The sequence below is a fragment of the Staurois parvus genome, unplaced genomic scaffold, assembly GCF_062004578.1.
Source record: "Staurois parvus isolate SC_StPar_1 unplaced genomic scaffold, SC_StPar_1.0 ptg000155l, whole genome shotgun sequence".
Classification (NCBI taxonomy): Eukaryota; Metazoa; Chordata; class Amphibia; order Anura; family Ranidae; genus Staurois; species Staurois parvus.
The window spans coordinates 31,719,864-31,736,275 of NW_028317951.1; the positions used below are offsets into that span (position 1 = coordinate 31,719,864).

General features: G+C 41.9%; 1 protein-coding gene and 1 long non-coding RNA gene across 2 annotated transcripts in view; one reads left to right on the forward strand and one right to left on the reverse strand.

The window, feature by feature from the left end:
- Positions 1 to 16,412, forward strand: part of ATP13A3 (ATPase 13A3) — a 215,695-nt gene that overhangs the window by 121,357 nt on the left and 77,926 nt on the right. Inside the window, exons 15-17 of the mRNA XM_089675655.1 lie at positions 3,668 to 3,818; positions 5,253 to 5,369; positions 15,897 to 15,914. Of these exons, the coding sequence (XP_089531781.1) occupies positions 3,668 to 3,818; positions 5,253 to 5,369; positions 15,897 to 15,914 (286 nt within the window). The remainder of the gene's footprint in view (positions 1 to 3,667; positions 3,819 to 5,252; positions 5,370 to 15,896; positions 15,915 to 16,412) is intronic.
- LOC149463396 (uncharacterized) overlaps positions 1 to 16,412 on the reverse strand; it is a 352,919-nt gene that overhangs the window by 95,635 nt on the left and 240,872 nt on the right. The gene's annotated exons all lie outside the window — the stretch shown is intronic.

Genomic DNA, 16,412 nt, shown 5'->3' on the forward strand with positions numbered 1-16,412 from the left:
GAGTGGTATGCTTGGGACCCCAAACAGAGATCCTAAAGAGGTAATGGAAGCCTGCATTTCAGGTGTAGGCACCGTACCCTTTCGGTCTCTAGCTAGGGATTAATCAGCCAGTACTCATAAAATGGCCTGATAAATGTAGCCTCCAGCAGAAAGAAAAGGTTGTCCAGAAGAAGCCAAATATACTTACTGCTCCTGCTGCAATAGGTTCCCCACTGACATGTAGTCCATGCAGCACCTGTCCTGCAGTAATATGCATACAGCTTTGTGTCCATGTATCCATCAAGTGATAGCGACATCAAGTGAGAGCAGGAAGCACTAGGGCAGAATGTTTCCCAGCAGGCTACAGACAGCTGTGCTTTTAGAGAGGAAAGACCTTCTCTTTTCTGCTCCCTTTAACACAAGTAGAATTAATATCAGGTGAGGGCAGTAGCCTGAGAGCTCTGGCCCAGCCATGCACATGCCGCACCAAAGCATTTGGCCTCGAGCAACTTATCAAACAGCCATGAAATCCACAAAGGAGAGTGAGTTGGGGATGACCAGCACCTTTCCCCAACAATCCAAGCACACCACCAGGGAGAGGGATAATAGATTCTGGACCGCCGTTCTGTGCAAGGACAAAACAGAATATCCATCAGGGGAAAATGGCAGGCTTTCTCTGGCCACAACCAAGGTACTGCCAGCGTGTACGGGAACACTCTTGTTGGTTGGTCACAGACTGGTCTATCATATATACCCCACAAGATAAGACCTGCAGTTAGCTATGATAAAGGGAATAGAACAATCACAGCTGACCTGTCATAAACAACTTCAGGCACTTGGTTGCTGGCTTTTGGAGGCTACAAGTATTTAGATTATCCAGTCTGTCACCCAACCAGCCGTTGATTGAAGAATGTTGCAGATGAACCTGTCATGATGAGGAACTGCATGCAGTCAGCGGCTGGCTTGGACAGATTAAAGGGATCTAGATTATCCAGTCTGTTACTCAGGCACCTCTTGATAAAAGAAATCCACCAATCCATTTGAAGAAAAAAAGAAATCCACCAATCCATTTGAAGAAAAAAATTAACTAGACAAAAAAAATAACCCAAAAAGGGAAGCTAATTACTCTCTCCTTGATGCTAGGCAAAAAGGAACTTGCCTCTAACAGATGGGAGTTATGCCACCATCAGGGGCTGCTCCTGGACTGTACTTTTGTTTTTTGTGCTTGGCGTTCTACTTCTTCAGGTGGCACTAAAAATCAGCGGTCAAGATATAAAAATCTCTAGCTGTTCGGGTAATGTTTGACATTTTTCACATACATGTAAAAGTCAGCATGTAAACTTCACTTTATTGGTAGAAAATTACTTAGAACCCTCAGTGTATATATTTTTTTAAAGAATTTTCCTGGAGAATAGTACGCCGGCTGATGCAATTTTGTGTCACGCTATATTTGCACAGCCGTTTAATGCATTTTCAGGAAAAAAGCACAAACACAATATAATGCCCAATTTGTTTTGTAAAATAAAAAAGATGATGTTGCATTGAGTAAATAGATACCAGATATGCCAATATTTAAAATTGCACATGCCTGTGAAGTGTCAACAAACTGCGGTACCTGCGCTTTAAGTTTTTCGCTGCCAGGTCCCTCAGAGCTTGAGGTGTTTACACACAATCCAGTGGCTGCAGTCACCGGGAACTGGCAGGCAGACTCATGCCTGTCAAGTGGAAACAGTCGGGCAGCTGGGTCACTCCTGTCACTTTCATGCCTAGCAGTGCAGAGAAGCAATGTATTGCATCTGCATTGTAATACATTGAGTGGAGCCCAGAGGAGACATGCAGGGTTACACCAAGCACATAAAATCCCCCCCTCCCCCCCAAAAAATAAATAAATAGATTGAAGCCCCCCACTTCCACATATACACATGTACGAATGTAAAACCATCCGTCGGGGGCGCCTATGTGTGAAAACGACAATTGCGATCCACATGTTACATACCGCCACGCATGCTGGAGTGGATTAACTGCTTGCCGACCAGCCACTGTATAAAAAGGGCCACAGGGCGGCACCCCTGCGCAAAATCACGTTTTAAAACGTCATTTTGCAAAACTGGGCATGTGCGAGGGGCGCCCCCGCCCTACCTGCGCTGTCGATCGCGGATGCGGGTGTCAGTCACCAGGTCCCAGCTGGTCATTACCCACCGGGTCCCGGCGATTACCGGCAACCACTGACAGAGGGAGCACAGCTGCATTGTTTACACTGCAGTTCTGCTCCCTGTCAGTTCCCAAAACACTGATCCTGAGAGCAGAGCTTAGCTCTGGGGATCAGTGTGTTCCTGTCAAGTACACACCCCCTGCCCACTTGTAAAACACTCCCCTCACACAGTTAACCCTTTGATTGAATAAAAATGTTAACCCCTTCCTCCCCAGTGCAGTGGGGGTACAGTGTCAGTGTTTTGTTTTTTTTTCACTGATCACTGTATTGGTGTCACTGGGGATGTCAGTGACCCCAAGTCAGTTCCCCCCCAGTGTCAAAATGTCCGCAGCAGTCCTGCCGTAAGTCGCTGATCTCTGTCATAAATCTCTGATCACCGCCATTATTATTTTAAATAAAAAAATCCCAGTATCTTTCCCGCCATTTGTAGACGCTATAACTTTCACATAAACCAATTAATTTACACGTATTGGGATTTTTTTTTAACAAAGACATGTCGCAGAATACATTTTGGCTGAAATGTATGACTAAATTTGATTTTTACATTTTTTTTACTGGACATGTTTTATAGCAAAAAGTCCAAAATATTGTTTTTTTTTTCTCAAAATTGTCAGCCTTTTTTTTTTTTTTTTTATAACGCAAAAAATAAAAAATGCACAGGCGATCAAACTGAACGGATCAATATCTTTGATCAGATCAGCACCATTCCAGCATTCACATTAGTATAGCATCCCCAAAAACGCAGCATTAGTGGGATCAGCACCTGTGTTTAGCCCCTACGCTTACCCCCCCTTCTCCCCCAGCAAGTGCAATGTCAGTAAGTCACTGTCACTTGATACATTGCACACAAAACCGCAACCGCAGTGTTCACAGGATCAGGCCTGATCTCTGTTAGCACTTGTCTGTAGAAAAACATCAAATATGCTGTTTCTGATGTAAAACCAAGGAATGCAGAGGAACTGTGGAATGTAGTGCAATTGTCTTGGGCTGGAATACCTGTTCACAGGTGCCCGAAGTTAGTGGACTCCGTACAACACAGATGTAAAGCAGTCCTCAGAAACAGTGGTTATGCAATTAAATATTAGTTCAGTGATTCACAGGAAAGCTAAATCTTCAAGCATTTTTCAGTTTATACAGTAAATGTTTGAGTTTGTAAAGAAAAATACAGACACTATATTTTTTTTTTTTTTTTTTTAACGGCCTAATATTCCTTTTTCTTCACTTTCTGTAAAGTAATAAATCTGAAACATTTTTGATTTGGAAAAGACTGTACAATGTTCCTAATGCATTTGCGTATATGGAATTAAAAGCTATTATAAGGATTTTGAGCTTTACTCACTTTTTTAAACACACTTCCATCATTTTGAACACAATTTAGTTACACCTTTGTTTTGTTAAACAAATGCATTTGCATAGTTTAACTGTAATTCTTTGGTACAGTATTGTAATATTTTCTAATTACTTTAATGATTTCAGGTTCCTTCTGCCAGAAGAGAAAGCTTGCAGTGAGAGTTTGGTCAAGTCTCAATTTGTTGCTTGTATGGCGACCTGCCATTCACTCACAAAGATTGATGGAGTGATTTCAGGTGATCCTCTAGACTTAAAAATGTTTGAAGCCATAGGATGGGTGAGTTGCCTCGTCTTTCTTCTTGCTAGCTACCCATGCTTAGTTTGATTTCAGTTTCCTTCACCTTTACACATATAATTTGTTGCCAGTTGCTTAATGGGTAATGTAATTCTCAAGAAATTTGCTGTGCCTCAGATTCCCTCCTTTTGTAGAACTTATTTCTGAAATCTGTCCATTAACCACAGGGCCTTGTACCTAAATACTACGGAAAACTTTACCTCTAGCAATCCTTATCGTGGTAAATTTTATTTGTCTTTTCAAACAGGAGGTTGACAAAAGCCTAATAATGCAACATAAGTAAAACAAAGTTTAAAGTAAGATTGATGACCCTTTTTTTTACTAACTCATATTTTCAAGCTGTTGAAACATTTGGCCTTGTACAATAATGCTGTTGGGATGCAGCCTTTGGTTAGTGGTAGGATGATTCTGATGCATCACACTGTTTGCTTTAAAAAAAAAAAAAAAAAAAGTAAACTTTAATGAAATGTCACAAAGTGACATTTCTTTAAGTTCTGTTGGCCGCAGTGTGCTGCAAAGTGGTGGATTGTGTTATTCTGCCCTGCACTGCAAAAAAAAGTATTGGATGCCTTTTATTTCTTTTTTGTTTTGTTTTTTTCTTTTCTGAGCACACCACCATGATGTGCTAGTGTGAACTTGCCTCCGTGCAGGATTAGAAATGAAAATAGGTTACAAGACATTTTGTATTGTCTTGCATTGGGACTGAGCTGGAAATAACTGTACAGAGAAATCCTCACCACACGTCATGTAAATAGGCCCCAAAACAACATATTTATATGCAGAACAAGGAAATACAGTGAAATTTATCACGGACAGTTGTTTTGACTTCATGTCCAGAAGTAATATTTTCAGCTAAAGTGACAAAAAACATTTTGTTTCAGTTTAGGTAATGTTGTAGAATTTTGATATTTTGTAGGTGCTTACATTCCTATTCAGAGTTTTATCTTTGTGTTTTAATATTTACTACTGTAATCTGCAATTGCTTATTTTGTGCCATTTGGTGCAGAACTAGTGTCAGAATCTTAATTACCATACTGAAGAGAACTTTAAATGGTTTCAACCATGTTGGTTAAAAAAAAAAGTATATACAGTACCACATGTGTGTATTTAGATAGGATATTTAGGCACTCTTTGTCACACTTCCACAGGTATTAATTAAGTGTTTTGGAAGATCTAACTCCTCTGGCTGTATACTGCCAGATTAGTGGCACAGTAGGTAGTGATGCAAGGTAAGGATGACTGCTATGAAACATCTATTTGGCCAAGAGAGCAGTGACTAGACAGATGGATCATTCTTGAACCTAGCCTGCAGCAGTCTACTTACAGAAGCTTTGTTATGTTTAGAATTGTTCAACTATAGCCGTTGCTTAACTCACAAGTAATTTTATTTAACAGAATGACTCTATTGCCTTCTAGATCCTGGAAGAAGCCACTGAGGAGGAGACTGCACTACATAACAAGATAATGCCAACAGTTGTTAAACCTCCTAAACAACCCAGCACCGAGCTGAAACCTGCAGACAGTGAAGATATGGTATGTGCAATCCTAAAAATAGTTTTATATTTTTTTGTTTTTTTATATCTATTTTCATTATTTTGACCTTGTAGTTTTTTTATAATTTCTCACTCTTCTCTTTGTGAGCAGCAGCAGGATACAGCCTTTAGACTATTGACTAGCCTATTAAAGAGCTAGTAGTATGAATTGATGTTATAGTTCGCATTGGAGGCTATTCTAACTGTATAGATGGGCAGCAAATTTCACACATTTACACATTAAAGATTACATGTCACATTTATTTTTTAACACTGCTGTGTCACAGGATCACAGACTTAAAGAATCTATAAAATGTGTCATGAATTATGTTATATGACCCTTGGCACCTCTTATTACGAGACCACCTAACCACCCTGTGACTTGCCACTGTAATTATTTAGATGGACCTACTGTTATAACTGAACCATTTAAATTGTCATCCAAGTATAATGCATGATGTAAGCACCATCAATGGTGCATCTTAGAGAAGGGCATGAGGCAACCACTAGCATTGCAGTATATCCTAGTGAGGTGAATGAGGCAAGCACTAGGGGTTTTGCAAAATCAGCCACGATGAATTAGGGCAACACAGTCCCAGAAAGACTGTACCAGTGTCCCAGAGTGACTTTTTAAATAATTTTTTTCGTTGTACATCACGGGACACAGAGCAGGCTATTCATGACTATGTGGGTTATATGCCACCAATAGGTGAATGGACACTGGCCGATCAATCAGAGAGGAGGTCGTCCCCTAAAATAACCCCCCCTGCACAGGAAGCACTTAAGTTTTTTCGCCAGTGTCTGTAAGGTGGATGGTCACTGAAAGTGTTGCTTGTGCTCCTGGAGCATACCTAAGATCTAGAACGGTTGTTACCCGAGCCTCGCTGGATAAGGAGAAGTATCCTTGGGGTTTTTCCTGTAATGCAGCCTTATGGCGCTGGACCCTGCGTAGATGGAACCCTGTTTGGTTTTAAATCTGACCAAGGCGTTGTCCAGCGGGGTGCATACGGGTCTGAGGCAGTGGCCCCACATTATGGGGACACGGTCCTTGAAGGTCTTTATGACAATGCCCGCCATGATAGACAAAGGTTGGTGCCTGGCAGAGGTCAGCGAGACTAATACGCTATCTTTTTTTTCTCTCTGTAAGAAAGAAAAAAAATTTGGAGGGAAAAGGATAGGTATTGTTTGTTTGGCTTTCCACCAGGGGGAGTGCTCACAGCATTTTAGCCCGGGACATGCTTGCTTGTTTCTGTTGGGGCCACTAGAGGGAGCATTCTGGTCCCTGTGAGCGTGCACGGCGGAGTGCGCGTGCCTTCAGCAGGCATGCGCACACACAAGGATTGCGCGCTCATGCGCAGTAGTGGCCAGAAACAGAAATCAGCTTTATCAGGAGGCTTAGGCACACGTGGGCTGCTGCTAATGGTGCCTCTAGTGGATTCCTATAGCCGGGAAACAGAGCAGGTTATTCAGTGGGGCGCGTGAGTACTCCGAGGGGAAAGGAGCGTTGGCCAGTCAGTCAGGAACCCCCTTTGGTGGCCCATAAGGTCAGCAATTTGCATTGAGTGTTTTCTTCAGCACACTACTTGTATAGCACAGGTTTTTACGCTATCTAAAGTATTGTCTTCCAGAAAGGGGAGTGGGGGAGACACAGCAGGAAGGGGCACTAATGTGCTGCCGCCAGGTCCTGAGGAACCTAGGCAAATGTCCACTGTAATATCCTCTCCTGAGAGACCAGAAGCAACTGGGCAGTCTGAGCCACTGCGTTTATATGGGATTGTAGCTACCACTGGGGCATCTGCCTCGGCATATGTAACCAAGGATGATCTTGTTTCAGCCTTAGGGGGTTTAGAGGATAAGATTGCATGGACGATTGCATTGGTTTCTTAGGGGACTAAGAAGCAGAAGAGATCCCAGTCACTAGAACCACCAATCCTGGAGCAGGCATTTGTGGAACCTGAGGATGAGGAAGTACTGGAGGAAGGTCAGGCAGTAGAGTCTCTGTTATAGGGGTCACAGCCTGAGGAGAAGAAGACAGTCTCTGCTTCCCAATCTCAGAGGTTTAGTCCAAGACCTCACTGATATGGTACGATCTGGATTCAGGTTACCGCCGATAGAAACCTCTGAGGTTACTTATTCTGCTCTGGGCTCTTTGAAGCTTCCATTGAGTACTCGGGCCTTTCCAGTGCTTCCTCTTCTCAAGCAAATTATGTATGCTGACTGGGATCACCCAGACAGGGTTTTTGTTCCCCCAAAGAGGTATTCTTTTTTTGTACCCCTTGAAAGAGAAGTTTAAGAAATGGGGTATGCCTGTAGTGGATGCAGCTGATTCATCCCTGAATAAGTCTTTAACATGTCCTGTGGATAATGTCCAGTTCTTCAAGAATCCAGCGGGTGAGAAACTTGAGCCTCATTAAGCTAGGGCCTCACATACTTTTTCCTCCCCGCACTGTGAATGTTTACATGTTATGTGCAATTAAACCATGGCAACATCTAATGTTTGTGTAGTATTATGTTCAGCAGACTGTGTTCTTCTATTGTTGTGACTTAGATGACGTTTAGAGCACATTTTATGCCCAATTCATGCAAAACTCCACGTAATCCCAAGGGGTTCACATACTTTTTCTTGCAACTGTACCTGCTGCTTGTGCACCTTTTTCTTCCACAATTTTCCCTATCACATAACTATCAATGTGCTTTGATACAGCACTTTGGGAACATCCAACTTCTTTTGCAATTACCTTTTGAGGCTTTCCCTCCTTATGGAGGGTGTCAATGATAGTTTTCTGCACAACTGTCAGGTCAGCAGTCTTTCCCATGATTGTGATTCCTACTGAACCAGACTGAGAAACCATTTAAAGGCTCAGGAACCCTTTGCAGTTGTTATGGCTTAATTAGCTGATTAGAGTGGGACACTTTGAGCCTAGAATATTGCACCTTTTCACAATATTCTAATTTTCTGAGATTGTGGATTTGGGGTTTTCATGAGCTGTAAGTCATAATCATCACAATTATGACAAATCACGGCTTGAACTATCTTGCTTTGCATGTAATGAGTCTATCTCATATATTAGTTTCACCTTTTAAGTTGCATTACTGAAATAAATGAACGTTTGCACAATATTCTTATTTTTCGAGTTTCACCTGTACCTGTAAAGTACATTTCTTGGAGTACATCACGGGACACATAGGTACTGCCCCTCTTTCTGGAATTTCATTGCTTGCTACAAAAACTGAAGTACTTCCTATGTAGAAGGGGTTATATAGGGGTGGCCAGTGTCCATTCACCTACAGGTGGCATATAACCCACATAGTCATAAATAGCCTGCTCTATGTCCCGTAATGTACTCCATGAAATGGATTTTACAAGTAAGCATGTAGAAAAAAATCCAGTTGTTACCACCCTTAATTCAGTAGTGCTTGTCATCCCCCATTTTTACTGTCCAACCAGGTATTTAAAATAAAAATATATTAACCAATAAAATTTGTTTTCACCAAAAAAACTATTCTATTTTATTGTCAGTAATCCAGATCTATGTCAGTAATCCAGATCTATGCCATTCCATTTAAGTGGAGGCCTATCACCTATCACTGTAACCAAATTTAAAACTTTCTTAGCTTAACTCTCAACATGGCAATCCCGAAAATGAAATAACTGCAATCATATTGATCCTTCACATGCCCATATATATTCTTCACTCATGTCCACAACAGTATATGAAATAATGAGATTTTTCTCATTCTAATGTCAATTCTCTGTGTCCTCCCAAAAGTGACCCCTACATATGATAGGCTCCACACAATTAGGCCACTTATACATTAGAGAAGAACTTCAGGTTTGGCATTTTTTACAGCCATATTCCATACTTGTGGGATCCCTCTAGAAGCTTGAAATCACATGCTTCCTTGTCCCGTGCAAAGCAGCTACACTATTGCATTCTGAACACAGGAGGTTGGCCCCTCACCACTTCATTCAGACAATGGTTTGCATTTTCTCAATGAATTCAAAGCATTCTCTGATTGGACAAGGTGGAGAGCGTGATGTCAACGCCTTGCCTCTTCACTTCATTCAGTCAGAGAATGCTTTGCATTGGTGGCTGACCACCTGTGTTCTGCATGCAGTAGAACACTGCTTAGAAGGTGACCCGGAAGCTAATGGAGCCTATTAGTGTAGCTGTGTCTACTACAGTGATTGCCAACTAATAGAGGGATCCCACAGGTATGGTCTATCCATATCTGCTTTGGTTAAAGTTGGACCAGTTTAACTGTAAAACAAGCCTGGAATTCTTCATTAATTTTCAATAATAATTTTAGACATGTATGCATCCCAGAAAAATGTCTATATCCATCCATAAACTTTACAGGCAGATTTAATATAAAGCTGTGTGGTCCCAGTAAACATGCCAACATATGGTAACGAGGCACAGGTCACGTGTGGCTTCCATGTGCAGGGTTCATTTTTCATTTGTGTCGCATTGCAGATATTTCTCTTCACTTCCTGTCCCATAGCCAAAACGGGAAGTGAGGAAATCTCTGTCACCAGAACTAGTGTCTCCATTGGAAGATATCCTCACTATTCCTATTGTGTTTACTTTCACTTTCAATGATAATGGTAACAGGAATAATAGAGAGGGGAATCACCCTAGCGCAGGAACAGACATCCATGGAAATGTGACAGGTGTTAAAGGCCCTCTCCAGTGTATCCCAAAAGAAAAGGTTTTGCCGTTAGTTATACTTTAACATGGTGGCTTTCTGGAATGTTGATTTTGGGCACTGGATCCTGCACAGGCACTCGCCTTGATAATTTGGTGCAATGCATGTAGTTGGTTTCAGTGCGTTATCCCAGACCCTGAACCACTTAATAGGTAGGCCTACCATGATGGGTAATACCTGCACCCTATATTGGGACCAGCTACATGGACAGGTAAGATAGGGTCACCCTGTTTATTAAACTGTTACTGTATCCCCACAAAGCTAAGCTGTATGTGTTTCTACATTATAAATATCAGGAAATTGGAACTGTGTTCAAAACTTAAAATTCTGGATAAATCCTCTGCACACTGCTGCACACCCTTTCTAGCAAACATTGCAAAAACATTAATTTTTTGTTCACATACTTTGCAGTACATGTTTAAGCTGGCCAACATTGTCAAATGAATCCCTTCCTGGTAATTCCTTACTCTGCAAAATGCAAATGCCCAAAAAACCCATCAGGTGCAAAAGGTGTGTGCAGGGAATTCCCCTGGTGCACCCTCATATAACCTCACCCACTCTTTGGGACTTCCGTCTTTTACTATTGTCTTTAGGTGATCAACATCAGAGTGCAATGCAGAGGGACTACTTGTAAATTTGCAGGTGTAGTAGGAAGCAAGAGCTGCATAAGCCTATGCCTACTATCCCCTGTCCCATGCCGAGTGATACCAATTGCACTCCACCCCTTATCCCAGCTAGCGGTGTACAGAGTGGTGCCAGCAGCAAGAAAGAACAGATCTTCAGGTCGGTGTGAAACAGAACACTGGGCATAATAGTATAGGGCTGCTTTTACACTGATGCACTGCGGTTTACCCACACCATGGGTACAGTGCAGTGTACCTACAGATTTTCCTGTAGGTTTGCTGCGCTTAGCCATAGACTTCTATTATATCCTGTGGTTTTGGAGCACTTTATGAAAGCGCACCAAAACTCCAGAATGCTGGAAAGTACACCACACCTGCAGAATATAATAGAAGTCTATGGCAAAGCGCAGATAACCCAAAAAAGTTGCAGATGCACTGTGCTGCACCCTTGGTACTGATAAACTGCAGCGCATCATTGTGATAGCAGCCTTATAGGGTGCTCAAAACAGTAAGGGTTCATTTACATTTGCAGTCTAGGGGCATTAACACCCCATAGTTAAATCATGTTTTTACCCCCTGCCCTAACCGCACCCTCTTTAGCTGCATTGGCCAGGGTTTTACACATGTCGCAGCCGTAGAAGGCATTATACACCCTGTCATGGTTGGTAGGTGTATCACCTGTCAAGCATGACCCATTCAAGTAAATGAGGCCACTCTGCTACCTTGTGCAGTACAGCAAACAAGGAGTTAAAGCAGGCAGTATTGTGTTGCGATTGGCAGGCAGTAGCACTCACCAAAAGCAACAGGGGGTTTAATTCCTATTGCATCATGTGTACACCTTTTGGCTACTACTTCAGTAGGGTAAGGGGGGAGGGACTGGGGGTGGTAAACGAAGGGCCTCTAAGTTGCCTCCTCGCCTCCTGATTCTACTCATGATTGCCGTTCAGTGCATGCGATTGCGACACAGTAGTACTGCAATTAGAGGTTTAAATCAGGTGTGAAGAGGCGTCACTGTGGTGATCTATGGCTTCTCCCATGTTCAAGTAGATCTCCACCTCTTTAAGGTTGCCTACCCTGTTCTAAAGCATTCTTTTTTTATTTTTCTTCACTACGTCGACTGACGCTTCTATCAAAATTCAGCTGCTTATTGACTTGGAGCTTATTAGCAGTTTCTAGATCAGTTACTCTCAATGTACAACTTGGGAAGCATACCTGGACCCTGCAGTCATGCAGCAGATGGTACGGAGGTAAACAAGCAAAACGTTCTGGGTGACAGCTGTTCCTCTGCACTGGTCTATATTGACACTGGTTTCTTACTCTAATTCTAGCTCTCTCTGAGGCATGCAACAAACTGCTTATTTAACTGAGGCAGAACTCATTTTTTCTGTGTCTGCTTTCTTTGGGAAACTGTTAATCAAGAATCTTCTCTCTTCCTATGCCCAAAAATGTTGTTCAGCCTTTCCACCACCTGAATCTATTCAGGAGTATGACGCCAAACCTTACAACCTCTTTGAAGAAGATATGGAAGGAGATGAGGTGGACACAGAAGGTTTTGAGCAGGAATCGTCACCTCCTGCATTTTATGAGAAGCTAAGGCTTCACGCCATTTGCATTCTACTGTGAGATCACTTATTGATGCGACACAAACTAGCCTTTATTTACCAGCATTGGAATCTCTCAACCCTAAACTCTCTCCTATGGACACTAAACAGCTGGCAAAGTGTAGAAAGCCTTTTACTTTTCACATGCAAATTAACTGTGCTTTGCATGAGGTTTGCCCAAATCCTTAAGTATTAATTTTTCCAAAACTCTTTGTTGCGTTATATCATGTGGAAAAGGAATTTATGAAAAAATGGTCTGTCTCAGTAGTATGTCATACCATTTGCCCCCAACAGTCAGTCATTGCAGCTATGTCCATTTGTCTGACTGTTGGTAACTGGACTGAGCAAATTATTAGAGGACACAATGCTATCTAAGAGGACCCTGTTGTGCTGGAAGAAGTGCAACTCATGCCTTAGTACTTCATTGTGTGTTGATGCCCTGTTCAGACGGATGTATGCATTCCTTCTAGTGAATATTTTGATTACTTCGCAAGATAGGGAATGGATTTGTGGTTGCCCTCACTCCAGATTGGCCTAGGGGAACCTGGTACACAGACCCCTGGTAGATGATCCAGACCTCCTGTCAGAGGGCCCTCTGTTTCACCCTCCTTCTCAGTTGCTGGGTTTAGTGACATGTCTTTTGAAATTCAGGCCCTAAAGGATTGGGGCACTGCTGACTGATCATTCCCACCTTGTTCAAGGCGAGAAAATGGCACCTCTTGCAGGGTTTATCATGGCACCTAGAGGGCCTGCTTTGGCTGGTTCAGGGAAAGACACCTCAACCCCCAGGAATGATCCATTTTTTTCATCCTGGCCTGCTCTGGACAGACATCTAGCTCTTAGTACTCTATAGGGACAGGTTTTTGCCTTATCTATTCCAAAAATCTTTGTGTTCTCACACTCTTGTCAGGGAGTTCCTCATTTTAATCCCCCACTCCGAGCCCCTAGGTCTCCCTGGAAACTAAATCGGGTACTTTGGGTTTTTCAAAAATCTCCCTTTGAACCAATTCTGGATATCCTATGGGAGGATCTCAAAAGCAAGCTGGCCTTTTTGGTGTCCATTACCTCCATCAGGCTTGCCTCCAAGTTGGGGGCTTTTTCTGTTTAAAAGAAGTTCGGGATGAAAAAAAAAACAGTTATACACACTTTGATGGCTGCAGCATCAATCTGATGCTGCATCTGTCCCCCGCTGCCTCTCCACCTGAGAACTGAGTGATCAAAGAGCTCTGATTGCTCAGACCTCGGTCTTCAGTGAGCAGAGAGCCACCAGCTCTCTGCTCAGCCCCTCCAGCACTCATTGGGCTGTCGAGGGGGCAGTAATGGATGGCTTGAGCTCTCAGGGGCTCGCTGAGAAGCTGAGCCAGTTGCTGATCCAGGCATCTGGTTGGATCCCGACATTAAAGTCAGGATCGTTCTGCTTTTCACCTAAATGAGGATATTTTCTTCCCTTATTCCCTGCTAGAAAACCTGCTAAGGGGATTTCACTCCACTGCCTGGATCAGATTGGCTGGGGTCTATCTAGCTGCAACATCTTCCTTCAGAAAAAAACTTTCCTTTTTTCTTGCTCGCCTACAGTATATGTGAACAGGGCCTTACGCCCTCAAAAAACGGATTCTCCCCTTCCCATTCCACACTCTGTTATTTCTTGGGCATTTCTGCATCAAGTATCGTTTTGCGGGTTTGCAAGGTCACCAGCTAGCATACTTTCTCAAACTTTTACCAGATGGATGTTCAAGCCTCTGTTGAAGCAAGCATCAGCAATCAGGTGTTTCAAGCTGTCATCTGGGTGTAGCGGGTCCATTGAACCTTTTGTGGATCTGTATTTTGCTGTTGCTATCTTTTTGCATATCTCTTAGTTTATTGCTCAGTGATGTCCCATAGTCTATAACTTTCTCCTGTCCTGGACTGTACGATTAAGATAATGGGAATGTTTACATACCAGTAAATTTTATATCTTGGAGTACAGTACAGGATACAGGTCCCTCCCCTCTGTCCTCGGCTTCTCCTTATTGCTTGCTACAAAACTGGAGTCCTACTGAGTAGGTGCAATTATATGAAGGTACACTGGGCACATTCCCAGCAAAGTTTTTTTGGGTGTCCAGTCACCTGAGGATAGTGGTATATAACCCTGGGTCTGTGACTCCCTGTTCTGCACTGTACTCCAAGATGTGTAAACTTGCTATTTCTCTGGGCAAATACCTTGTGGTGTCAAATTTCAAAGAAAGTAGGTGAAGTGACAGTTTTGTTTTTTTTTTTGTTTTTATGTTTTTTTGCACAAACTTTTTGATATAGTCACAATTAAAAAAAAAAGTGGTTATTAAATACCACCAAAAGAAAGCTCCATCTGTCTCAGAAATTGCTGCAAAATTAATTTGGGTATAGTATTACATGACTGACTAATCATCTGTCAACTGCAGAGAAAAATTAAAAATGGCATGAAAAAGAGGGTGTGCTTGTACTGAGGCAGCTAAAGCCCAAGATTTGACAGCTGGAAAGCTAGGCTGCTGCTTTGTGTGAGAAAGCCATGGTCCAATTTTTTTACGTGCTGACATTCCTTGGTGCAGTATTTTAGTGTAAAAAAACCCCACGCTTATTACTCTATATGCAGCCTGGTTATTTTGCAGTAAAAAATAGGAGGGGTTCATTTGGGCTTTAAAGCCAAACTCTAGTCAAAAACCTGATTTGGATTTGTATTTAGTGGAGGAAGTTTAAAATGTATGTCAGGTTTGAATTTGCCTTTGTTGTTCTACCCTGACATACCTGTTCCTTCAGTTCTGTCCTTGATGTCACTGGGATAGAAAGCGAGGGAAATCCCTTTCAAACAAAGTCACAAACTGCAATGAAAATGACACAAATATTCTAACCCTTTCTCACGCTATGTAAAATTAAAAAAAAATTGTTGTAGTTGGCCTTTGAGGGTGCCCAAACTATCACAAGTTAGGAAATGGGTCTTGATTGGTAATGTTACCCTTCGATAAGTTGAGGCCGAATTCTTCATCTGCACTACTCGCCCTTTCACTTTCTTTTGACATATATTTAGAAGGTTGATTTGAGCCTATGAGTGTATTGATTGTGTAGTATTTTACAGACTGCTTGTCCTGAGGCTGGTTGAGGTTTACCATCCTGAATTAAATTTTGTGCAGCTATCAAATTTGCAGCGGGGCGACAAAACCCTTTGTTCCCTTTCATACTGGTTGAAGTCTTTGCTGCTCAGTGGATTACTTTTTCAGAGCCTCCTGAATGCTTGTTGTGCTTTTGTTGACATTTTTTTGTTTTGTTTTTCAATGCCAAAGGGGATTTTTGTATTGAATCACTGTGCCACCAGTCAAGCATATTTACCTCAATGGGTGTGTTTGACATGTGGTTCTGCCTGTCAAACTCAGCAAGTTAAAATTGCTGCTGTGTGAGTACACCCCATTTTGCTGCCAAGTCTGCTTATAGGTCAATTGTTGGGGATTGACCACCTGTTTCTACTGCCCCTGGCCACGTGTACTGTAGTACAGCACAGGCTTACATATGGACATATCTATAAATATTGGTAAAACAAACCTGTGGTTTAAAAATGTTAATACTTTGCTTTTTTTTATTTTACAGGAACTGTTTGAATTACAGGTAAGCATCAATGTTTATTGCAGCATTGAATATAAATCATTATCTCATCTGTCAATATCACTATCAGCTGTTTTCTTTTCTTATGTCCACACTTTTTTTTTTTGTCCTGCACAAACTGACAATGATTTAGCTCTTGTCTGAATTGCATTTTATTCTGGTCTATTTAGGGACTCTGGAATTCAGTTACAGCCGGATTATACTGCCACCTCAAACAAAAATTAAAACCAGACCTCCAAACCTTGTTTAGCTTATATATCAAAAACCTTGAGTCCACAGTATCAACCCCAACACTTTAAAAATACTGTTTTATGACTGCTATTGGTTTAACAACCCTCAAAAAAAAAAAATAGAAAATATTTGTATTTTTTTTTCTATATGTTTTCAAAGTTGTAAAAAAAATGTGGTATCCCTAAAACAGAGACCGTTTTCAGGTACCCCATTCTCCTACGGTCACGTCAGAGTTGCAAGGGGCTGTGCTGGACCTTATTAATGCAGTGT